General features: G+C 33.2%; 1 protein-coding gene across 1 annotated transcript in view; it reads left to right on the top strand.

The window, feature by feature from the left end:
• The first annotated feature begins 998 nt into the window (after positions 1 to 998).
• LOC148954714 (uncharacterized) overlaps positions 999 to 12,134 on the top strand; it is a 111,170-nt gene continuing 100,034 nt past the window's right edge. The window contains exon 1 of the mRNA XM_089087218.1: positions 999 to 1,720. Within this exon, the coding sequence (XP_088943344.1) occupies positions 1,397 to 1,720 (324 nt within the window). The 5' untranslated portion in view covers positions 999 to 1,396. The remainder of the gene's footprint in view (positions 1,721 to 12,134) is intronic.

Raw genomic sequence — 12,134 nt, forward strand, 5'->3', positions numbered from 1 at the left:
GAATCCTAACAATACGAAAATTAGTTTTGGGAGACCGGCCCTAATTCCCAAAAAAGGGTCCGAAAAACGTTCGGATACAATTTTGTCTGATCGGCACAAAAATTCAACTCTTAAGTTCTCTGCTAAGTGGGCGTCAATGTGGAACCGAAAATAAAAATAAAAATATTGGTTTACCCCGAAAACGGACCCGACTAAGGGTCGATTTTTTTTTCTGAAAGGCTTGAAACTTATTTTCTTTAAATGCTGGACCAAGGGGAGCCAAATAGATGGTGATAAATTAAAAACAAAATCATTGACTTGCCAGAGAATGGGGCCAAGAAAAAGAAAAAAAAATTCTGGACGGCTTTTAAACCGTTAATGTGTAGGTCAATAAGAATGTAAAATTCCATTGACCAATTTGGGGCAAGAATTGCCCAAAAATGGGGCTTCAAGACAGCCCAGATTTTTCCAGATCAGCTTGAGACTTATATCCTTAAGTTCTTAGACCAAATGAGCCCCTTTGTACAAAAAAAATATCAAAATAAAGTTTAATCCCTCCCCCCCTCAAACAGGGCACCAATAAGGGCCAAAACATTTTTTAGTCGGAGCCATAGAAACCCCTTACAAAAAAGAGGCGAAACTTAGGAGACCTTCGCATACCGAAACATAGCCTGTAGATATTTTATGGTCGAAATCTGCAAAAATTTGTTCAAAAAGGTCGGTGTAAGAGCACGGGGTATTTCAAACATGCTGTAAACGTGTTCAAAGTTTTGAATTTCATAGTTTTTTTTTGTTTTTGTTTTTTTTTTTGTTGGGAGTTTCTGTTTTATTTAAGTGTTAGTTCATTAACTTCGAATAGTTATTTTATTAGTCTATTTTGCAAAAGCATAAATGACTGCTCCATTCAAAACAAGTTAAGTAAGAAACTTGGCGTTTCTTCTGACCTCAAGCTTTTAGATCTCTAGTATTTGCATAAAGCAGCTTACAGATGATCAATTGTTGAACAGGTTATCGTTGAAGTAGTTTTGCGAAATGTGTAACTTTGAATCGAAATGTGCAAATAATATATCATAATTAATAACATGTGCTTGGTACTATATTAAAAGTGGAGAGGCTATCCTTTGATATATCTTTTGATTTAAGTATCTTTTTGTTTAATTATTGGCTCTTTTAGTTATTTAACTCCATTACACTGCAGGGAAAGGAATTGTAACTTCTGAAACTAAAACAGGGGAATAATTAACATTTTTAATAATAACAAATATGTGTGGTAATATATAAAAAAGATTGGAGCACTGATACAATGGAACGTCTAGACTTAAATTTAATAATTTGACTAATTTCTCTTTTTCTGCATTAGTGCAGTTATTTAGCTAATAATTTCAAAATTTCACTTTTATATAAAATAATAATCAAAATGAAATTTCGCACTTTAAGTTGCAAACGAATAACCAAGCTTGGATTTATTTTTATATTAGCTTCTATTGGTCATTTCTTTTATCCTAAAATAGAAAATATGGGTTGTCCAAGCTTTGAGAGTATGATTATAAACAAAATAAAAATGGACGACAAATGCTTCATTAATTATGTAGCCCAAAACTTAGTGGATCACCCAATGTCAGGACCACATTACAGTGAACTTGACGGGAAAATAGAAATAGATCCGATGAACAGTTTCATGAACGAATTTACATCCCCTTGGATTGAAGCTTTATTGATACTGGAAATGATGTTTCCACGGGTAGGTTACTGAAGTTACGTCATTTATTCAAATTAGTGCTAAGCTCTAGGTCACTCTCTTTCAGAAATCATGTAAACGAGATGGTTTACGTCGAACGTGGCAAAAGCCTGCCAGGAGTGGCGCAAATTGCGAATTTTTTGGGTTTTAAATAGGTGTGTGTGGGGGGGGGGGGTAGAAGTATGCAGGGAGTGGAGGAGCGATGTGAACCTTAAAGATGCCCATTCGGCGAAGGAGAGTACGTGACCTCAAACAATGTTAATAATGGTACCAAACGTAGAGCCATCATAGATATGGTTAGTAAAACAGTTTTGGTAACAAACTAAAAGTAAGGAGCAGTTTGAATCAATAGCAACTCTGTAAAAAATCTGTAAAACAAGAAATGGAATTTTTGAGAACAATACACATTAAAAGCATTGACTTTTTATGGAGATTAATTGAAAAAAAAACTTGTTCCCCATAATAAGTTTTTCAAAAAAAAGTAAAGAACTCCATTAAACCAGAAATGAACGAAAATAGAATCAAATTATCTGCCAGGCATACAACTACCACAAATCAGTATCAATAAATAAATGAAACCCAAAACAAACAAAAATTAAAATAAATAGGAGAGTCAAACTCAAAACGAGCAGAAACTAATACGAGTAGGGTTCTAAACCCCATGCTTTCTAAAAGCCAGAATATAATTTGTACTTTAATGAAAAAAAATAAAATTAATTTAATGAAAAAAAGTGCATTGTCAGTTTAATATACATATGCTGATATTTATTCCTAAAATCTTAAATTAATTTTTGATTTCTTAAAGTTATAAAAGTGAAAACATTTAAAAGAATATTTTTCAGTAAAGAACAAGTTATATTCTGGCCTTTAGAAAGCATGAATTTGCCCTCTGATCACTTTCGAGTAGTAAAAAAGGCACTAGTCCTCTAAATTTCTAATCGAATGAGTCCTTTTTGTAGCTTCTACCGCAAAAATTTCTATAAAAACCGTATATACCCCGAGGGCATAACTTAGGACCCTTTTCCTGAGGGCTATGGGGGAGGGTTGTCATCCTCAAAGAAATAATTTCCAGACCTTTCAACTACGTTGAACAATACGACCATATCAAATTGTTGATCAGAAATTTTTGGGGATATGATGGGCATGTGGCGGGGGTGATTCTCCCTCCGATTACTTTCGACTATTAAAAAGGACATTAGCCCTCTCTATTTCCAATCCAATGACCCCCACAATGAATTTCACAATGAATTTGTGAAGTTTTATTCGACAATGCTTTCTATAAAAAAAAATATTTAATGCCACTAGGGCATAACTTACAATCTTAGCCTGAGGGCTGTAGGGCGGGGGTTTCATGCTCAAAAATATAATTTCCGGACCCTTCAACTATGTTCAACAATATGGCTATATCAAAATTCTGATCGGAAGTGTTTGGGAAAATGATGGGCGTGGGGAGGGGCATTCAACCTCCGATTACTTTTTACTATTAATAAGGACACTAGCCATCCCAATTCAATGGGCCTTTTTTGAATTTTCTACTACAACGTGTTCTATAAATACCTTATATGCCCCCAGGGCATAACATAGGCCTACAACCTTAGCCCTGATGGCTGTGGAAGAGGGGGGAGGTTCATACTCTAAAATATAATTGCCGGACCAACTACGTTCAACAAAATGGCTATATCAAAATGTTGATCGGAAGTGTTTTTGGAAATGATGGGCGTGGAGGGGGGCATTCGCCCTCCAATCGCTTTTGACTATTAACAAAGGCACTAGCCCTCTCAGTTCCCAATCGAATTAGCCCTTTTTGAAGTTTTTACGACAAAGATTTTAATAAAAACCGCATGTGCCCCGAGGGCATAACTTACAACCTTTGCCCTGGGGGCTTTGCGGGGTTTGTTATCATCAAAGACATAATTTCTGGACCTTTGAACAAAGTTGAACAAAATGGCTATCTCAAAATTTCGATTGAATATATTCGGGAAAATAGTGGCGTGAGAGGGGGTTAGTTGCCCTTCAATCACTTTCGACTATTAAAAACGGCACTAGCCCTTTTAATCTCCAATCGAATGAGCCTTTTTTGAAGTTTCTACGACGACACTTCCTATAAAAAAAACTTCAATGGCCCCTGCACATAACTTACAACCCCTGCCCTGAGGGTTGTCGGGGGGGGGGGAGGGGGGTTTTCATCCTCAAAGACCTAATTTCAAGAACTTTAAACTACGTTGACCAAAATCGTTATCTCAAAATTTTGATCGGATATATTTGGGGAAATGGTGGGCGTGAGAGGGGGTTTTGTTGCCCTTCAGTCACTTTCAACTATTAAAAAAAGCATAATCCTTACCCTGAGGGCTGCGGGGGGGTTGTCATCCATTTAAACCTAATTTCTTTAACTCTCAACTACGTTGAAAAAATGGCTATCTCAAAATTTTGATTGGATGTGTTTGAGGAAATAGTGGGCATTAGATTGGGGTTAGTTGCCCTCCAATCACTTTCTACTATCAACTAAAAAAAAAAACTCTCCGAAAAATAAGTTTTTCCAAGAAAAGTAAAGGCCATTTTAAACTTAAGCTCAGCAGATACAAACACCTGTTAAAATTTAAACTCAAAACGACCAGAAATTACTATTAGAGAATAAATGAAGCCCAAAACGAACAGAAATTAAATATACAATCATTGCAAATAACATACAACAAGTAATAATATAAATGAATAAATAGATTTAAAAGCGAGTAATTTTTAGATTGGATATGAAAATCAAGCTTAAAGCGAAAAAACACAATTTGCAATTGAAGTATAAATGAAACTTAAAACGAACAGAAATTAAATAAACAATCAATGCAAAAAAATATACGATACATATTAATGTAAATTAATAAATAATTCTTAAAACAAGTGAAATTTAAATTGAATATGCAAATCAAGCTTGAAAAGATAAAAAATCACTACGAACAAGAGTTTGGGTATCGCCTCCTTCTCTCACGGTGAAAGTATAAAACTTACTGCGTCATTGGTGCTTTACTGAAAACCAATTTCATTACAAATATTTTCTTTTGTACTTAATATTAAAAATAAACATTAAAGTTATAGTAAAATTTTGAACTGATGAGTTTTCAGCAATTAATATTATTATACATCAAATATTCACTTTAATTTATTAGCTCTTTTTAAAGTTGCTCAAGACAAATATAGTTTCACTACAAACAAGAGGTTGGATACTGCCTCATTCCTTAACTGTAAATAAAAACCAAAAGCCTACTGCGTCATTGGCGCTTAGCTGAAAACGAATTATATTACAGATATTTTCTTTTTCCAGTTCTTACGGTATTGAAAATAAAAATACAATTACAGTGAAATAAATTGTTGAAATGACGAATAATTTGATTAATTTCAACAATTAATATCATTATACATCAAATATTCAATTTGATGTTGTTTATACTTTCCAAGACTGTTCAAGACGCATATAGTTTTCAATTTATATTATTACTTTAGTAGAGAGGGGTCTTATACTCGTGTCCCTCACCCCTGCTGCCACCTACAACTTTTTTAACACCATATATTGACACGAGAACCACGTGGTTTATGGTTTTCTCAGTGAGAATGAAAACAGGAATTCTCACTTGAAAAACCATGAATTTTGTCGCATTTATGGTTGTTTTCATGGATGGATATGTGTGTTGTTCGATTTATTTGATGTTTTTCTCGGATGTCAACATCAAATTATGGATGTTTAATTGTTTTTGTCAGTGAGAATTTGAAAAAACAGGAATTTTCTCACATTTATGTATGTTTTCATGGATGTTTAATGGTTTTTGTCAGTGAGAATTTGAAAAACAGGAACTTTGTCACATTTATGGATGTCAACAGCAATTCATGTCTGTTTTATGGTTTTCTCACTGAGAATGAAAAAACAGGAATTTTCTCACTTGATAAAACATGAATTTTGTCACATTTATGTATGTTTTTATGGTTTTTGTCAGTGAGAATTTGAAAAAACAGGAATTTTCTCACATTTTTGTATGTTTTTATGGTTTTTGTCAGTGAGAATTTGAAAAACAGGAACTTTCTCACTTGGAAAACCATAAACCACGTGGTCCTGTCACGAGTAGCACCTGTGAACTTGATTTACATAATCGCTAGGGGAAATTATTGATTCACGAAGAGGGAATTAGGAAACATTAAGGCTTCATCTTAGGTCTAGGAAGGGGATTAGAAACAACATGGCTTCATTGTTGTTTGGCTTAACCTGAGAAATAGCAACTGTGAACTTGATTTACATAATCGCTAGGGGAAATTATTGATTCACGAAGGGGAGAATTAAGAAACATTAAGGCTTCTTTAATCTTAGGTCTGTGGGATAAACGTTCATTAGGTCAGAGAGAAAAATTAATATTCTATTTTCAAATAGTGCTTCATTGATCTTTAGTGTCAGGAATTATAATTGACATCACTTGTTATCTTGGAATTATGCGGGAGTCTAAAGATATAGAAATTATATTTTTAAATACGGCTTCACGGAGATTTAAGTAGGAGAGGTAAATTGATATTCTAACGAAACCCTAATAGTTTAGCTAGGAAAATTTATGAGATGAAGAGATTAACGTAGGAAAGGGTTTCCTAGAAATTTGAAATGCGTTAGCGCACAGATGCCATACAAAAGGAACACGCTGAAATTACGTTTAGGGATTATTTGGGCGAAACGGTTTTATCCATTTTATGGGATTATTTCGGCGAAACCGTTAGAGACATTTTGAAAGAAGATTTTAGAAAGGGTTTTAGAAGAGGTTTTGAGTGTGGTCGTTATAATACACAAGTTCCATTTGAACAGTGTTGTGAGGTCCTCTACCCCAACCCCAAAGGACTCCGATCCCCCACCACAACCCCGAAGGAAGCCCCCGGTACTCAAAGGCCCCCCAAGCTCCCATAGAGCCCCAACCCCCAAACGCCCTCCTCAGACCCTCAAAGACCCTCCTCTGGTCCCCAAAGGGCCCCCGACCCCCAAAGGGTACCCCGGACCCCAAAGGGCACCCCGGACCACAAAGGGCACCCCGGACCCCAAAGGCCCTCCCCCGGTCCTCAAAGGCCTCCCCTGGCCCCAAAGGGCCCTCCTCCTCTCCTCCTCCCCTCCTCCCCTCCTCCTCCTCCTCCTCCCTCCTCCTCCTCCTCCTCCTCCTCCCTCCTCCTCCTCCTCCTCCCCTCCTCCTCCTCCTCCTCCTCCTCCCACCTCCCTCTCCTCCTCCTCCCTCCTCCTCCCCTCCCCCTCCCCCTCCATCCTCCCCATTTTTTATACTTTTTGTGCATTGAGACACAGAAGGGACATCCTCCCCAAGGGTCCCCAAACACCCTCCCCTGGCCCCCCCAAAGAGTTCCCTCTCCATTTTTTTTAATACTTTTTTATGGCTTGATTATATCTTTTCTGAACAAGTTCCATTCATAATGTCATTCTTAAACCCATTTTCCAACCTCAAAGAGTCTCTCCCAATTTGTAAATACTTTCTTGAATTTTTTAACATGGTATTTTTTTAACTTTTTTACGTATCTTAAAATGACATGAAATATGGTTACGGCTCTACCAATCATACTCTGCGCTGGTTCATGGACACGACTTGGCTTTCCCACTGGTACTCTATGGCAGGTTATCGACACTACCTAGTTTATTGCATGCATTAAATCAGTATTTTTTACGCAGTGGAAGGATAAACACACAATTCATATCTGTAAAAAGTGAGGATGAATTATTTGACGAACGTATGTGCACATGAAAAAATCATTGTCGTATTGAATGCTGACAAGCAGAAATACCTGAACTATGAAACGAGTGTAAGCGGTAACACTATTGGAAATGTATGCATGCGTTGTCATGACAGCGAGAAGTTAGATTTCGTTGGAGTCCCCAAGAATTTCAATCGTGTAAACGGTGGATATTCAAGAGTATCATTACCAGAGAAATTAGTGCTCAAAGAGAATGCAAACTTAAAAATAATTGTCGATGATCGGGGACAACTCCTTGCTACGGCTTCTGGTAACACATTACCTGTTGATAAATCCTATCATCCTCTTTCTGGTATTAGTATTTTAAAGAGAACAAGAAGAAGACAAGCATACTCTGCACCAACATCATAAATCATATCTTGTCAATGTGTCAAAACTGCCATCTATGTAAAAATAATGTGACAATAGACAGTGAAATCGCAGGCAGAATAAAAAGAACATTAGAAGACAATATCATCAATGAATATAAAGATGAATTGACGGAGAGTGAAGCGCAAGTGTACTAATAATGTGTAATAATGTATTTAACGTATTTTTATATTAATATTCTACATGTCATCATTTCATTAAAAATATTTTATGCATTATTTTGTTAAGTGTTCATTATTTTTAGGGTTTGGCAGAAAGTTAACGTTCAGAATATCTATTAAAAAGGTCAGAGATGAAAGAAAAAGAATTTTTAGAGATAGAGATGCTACTAGCAGACTCAATTTTTCACGGAAGATAAAAAGTTCAAGTTCTCGTCGGAATTTTATCAAAGAACACAATTCATTTCTAATTTCTACAGAGAAAATAAAAATCTTCCACTTCAGTTCTTTATTTCACAAAGACATAAAGAAATTTAAAGTTCAATTTAAATTTTTCGGTGGAAGATAGAAAAAGTAATACCATACTTGTGAATATTTTCATGGAAGATAAAAGTTCTAGTTCAATTTAAAATTTTTCAACGAAGTGAAGAAAAATTCAAGTTCTCTTCTGAATTTTACCAAAGAACACACTTCAATTTTAATTTCGAAAGTGAAAAAAAAAATCTTCCACTTCATTTCTTTATTTCACAAAGACTTAAATAAATTTAAAGTTCATTTCTAATTTTTCTGTGTCAGATAGGAAAAGTTATAATATGATTTTGATTATTTTCTATGAAGGTAAAAAGTTCTAGTTCATTTTTAAATTTTTCAACGAAGTGAAGAAAAGTTCAAGTTCTCTTCGGAATTTTACCAAAGAACACACTTTAAGCATAAGTTCTCCAGAGAAATCTAAAATCTTCCACTTCAGTTCTTTATTTCACAAAGAGATAAAGAAATTTAAAAGTACAATTCTAATTTTTAGGTTGGAAGATAGAAAAAGTAATACCATACTTATGAATATTTTCATGGAAGATAAAAGTTCTAATTCAATTTAAAATTTTTCAACAAAGTGAAGAAAAATTCCAGTTCTCTTCTGAATTTTACCAAAGAACGCACTTCAATTCTAATTTCGACAGAGAAAACAAAATCTTCCACTTCAGTTCTTTATTTCACAAAGACATAAAGAAATTTAAAGTTCTATTCTAATTTTTCGGTGGTAGATAGAAAAGCAATACTCTACTTGTGAATATTTTCACGGAAGATAAAAGTTCTAGTTCAATTTAAAATTTTTCAACGAAGTCAAGGAAAGTTCAAGTTCTCTTCGGAATTTTACCAAAGAACACGCTACAATTCTAATTTCTCCAGAGAAAACAAAATCTTTCACTTCAGTTCTTTATTTCACAAAGACATAAAGAAATTTAAAGTTCTATTCTAATTTTTCGGTTGGAAGATAGAAAAGTAATACCATACTTGTGAATATTTTCATGGAAGATAAAAGTTCTAATTCAATTTAAAATTTTCAACAAAGTGAAGAAAAATTCCAGTTCTCTCTGAATTTTACCAATGAATGCACTTCAATTCTAATTTCGACAGTGAAAACAAAATCTTCCACTTCAGTTCTTTATTTCACAAAGACATAAAGAAATTTAAAGTTCTATTCTAATTTTTCGGTGGTAGATAGGAAAGCAATACCGTACTTGTGAATATTTTCACGGAAGATAAAAGTTCTAGTTCATTTTAAAATTTTTCAACGAAGTCAAGGAAAGTTCAAGTTTTCTCGGAATTTTACCAAAGAACACGCTACAATTCTAATTTCTCCAGAGAAAACAAAAATCTTTCACTTCAGTTCTTTATTTCACAAAGACATAAAGAAATTTAAAGTTCTATTCTAATTTTTCGGTTGGAAGATAGAAAAGTAATACCATACTTGTGAATATTTTCATGGAAGATAAAAAGTTCTAGTTCAATTTAAAATTTTCTCAACGAAGTCAAGGAAAATTCAAGTTCTCTTCTGAATTTTACCAAAGAACAAACTTCAATTCTAATTTCGCCAGAGAAAACAAAAATCTTCCACTTGAGTTGTTTATTTCACAAAGACATAAAGAAATTTAAAGTTCAATTCTAAATTTTTTTCGATGGAAGATAGAAAAGCAATACCATACTTATGATTATTTTCACGGAAAATAAAAAGTTCTAGTTTAATTTAAAATTTTTCAACGAAGTGAAGAAAAGTTCAAGTTCTCTTCTGAACTTTACCAAAGAACACGCTTCAATTCTAATTTCCAGAGAAAACATAAATCTTCCACGCCATTTTTAAGTTCACCAAGACATGAAAAATTTAAAGTTCAATTCTAATTTTTCGGTGACAGATAGGAAAAGTTATACTATGATTTTGATTATTTTCTATGAAGGTAAAAGTTCTAGTTCATTTTTAATTTTTCAACGAAGTGAAGAAAAGTTCAAGTTTTCTCTGAATTTTACCAAAGAACACACTTTAATTCTAATTTCTCCAGAGAAAACAAAATCTTCCGCTTCAGTTGTTTATTTCACAAAGACATAAAGAAATTTAAAGTTCAATTCTAAATTTTTCGGTGGTAGATAGGAAAAGCAATACCGTACTTGTGAAATATTTTCACGGAAGATAAAAGTTCTAGTTCAATTTAAAATTTTCTCAACGAAGTCAAGAAAAGTTCAAGTTTTTCTTCTGAATTTTACGAAATAACACGCTACAATTCTAATTTCTCCAGAGAAAACAAAAATCTTCCACTTCAGTTCTTTATTTCACAAAGACATAAAGAAATTTAAAGCTCAATTTAATTTTTCGGTGGTAGATAGAAAAGCAATACCATACTTGTGAATATTTTCATGGAAGATAAAAGTTCTAATTCAATTTAAAATTTTTCAACGAAGTCAAGGAAAGTTCAAGTTTCTTCGGAATTTTACCAAAGAACACACTACAATTCTAATTTCTCCAGAGAAAACAAAAATCTTCCACTTCAGTTCTTTATTTCACAAAGACATAAAGAAATTTAAAGTTCAATTCTAATTTTTCGGTTGGAAGATAGAAAAGTAATACCATACTTGTGAATATTTTCACGGAAAATAAAAGTTCTAGTTTAATTTAAAATTTCTCAACAAAGTGAAGAAAAATTCAAGTTCTTCTCTGAATTTTACCAAAGAACGCATTTCAATTCTAATTTCGACAGAGAAAACATAAATCTTCCACGTCATTTTTAAGTTCACCAAGAGATAAAGAAATTTAAAGTTCAATTTAATTTTTCGGTGGCAGATAGGAAAAGTTATACTATGATTTTGATTATTTTCTATGAAGGTAAAAGTTCTAGTTCATTTTTTAATTTTTCAACGAAGTGAAGAAAAGTTCAAGTTCTCTCGGAATTTTACCAAAGAACACACTTTAATTCTAATTTCTCCAGAGAAAACAAAATCTTCCGTTTCAGTTGTTTATTTCACAAAGACATAAAGAAATTTAAAGTTCAATTCTAAATTTTTCAGTGGTAGATAGGAAAAGCAATACCGTACTTGTGAAATATTTTCACGGAAGATAAAGTTCTAGTTCAATTTAAAATTTTTCAATGAAGTCAAGGAAAGTTCAAGTTTTCTACTGAATTTTACTAAAGAACATCAATACAACTCTAATTTCTCCAGAGAAAATAAAAATCTTCCACATAAGTTCTTTATTTCACAATGACATAAAGAAATTTAAAGTTCAATTCTAAATTTTTCGGTGGCAGATAGAAAAGTAATACCACACTTGTGAATATTTTCCCGGAAGATAAAAGTTCTAGTTCAATTTAAAATTTTTCAACGAAGTGAAGAAAAATTCAAGTTCTCTTCTGAATTTTACCAAAGAACACAATTCAATTCTAATTTCGCCAGAGAAAATAAAAATCTTCCAATTCAGTTCTTTATTTCACAAAGACATAAAGAAATTTAAAGTTCAATTCTAAATTTTTGGTGGAAGATAGAAAAGTAATACCATACTTGTGAATATTTTCCTGGAAGATAAAAAGTTATAGTTCAATTTAAAATTTTTCAACGAAGTGAAGAAAGTTCAAGTTCTCCTCTGAACTCTACCAAAGAACACACTTCAATTCTAATTTCTCCAGAGAAAACAAAATCTTCCACTTCAGTTCTTTATTTCATAAAGGCATAAAGAAATTTAAAGTTCAATTCTAAATTTTTCGGTGAGAGATAGAAAAATTAATACCATACTCGTGAATATTTTCACAGAAGATAAATACCATACAGGTGAATATTTTCCTGGAAGATAAAAGTTC

This window comes from Artemia sp. Qi Xiang Cuo, chromosome 3, assembly GCF_049724085.1.
Source record: "Artemia sp. Qi Xiang Cuo chromosome 3, ASM4972408v1, whole genome shotgun sequence".
In the NCBI taxonomy this organism is placed as follows: domain Eukaryota; kingdom Metazoa; phylum Arthropoda; class Branchiopoda; order Anostraca; family Artemiidae; genus Artemia; species Artemia sp. Qi Xiang Cuo.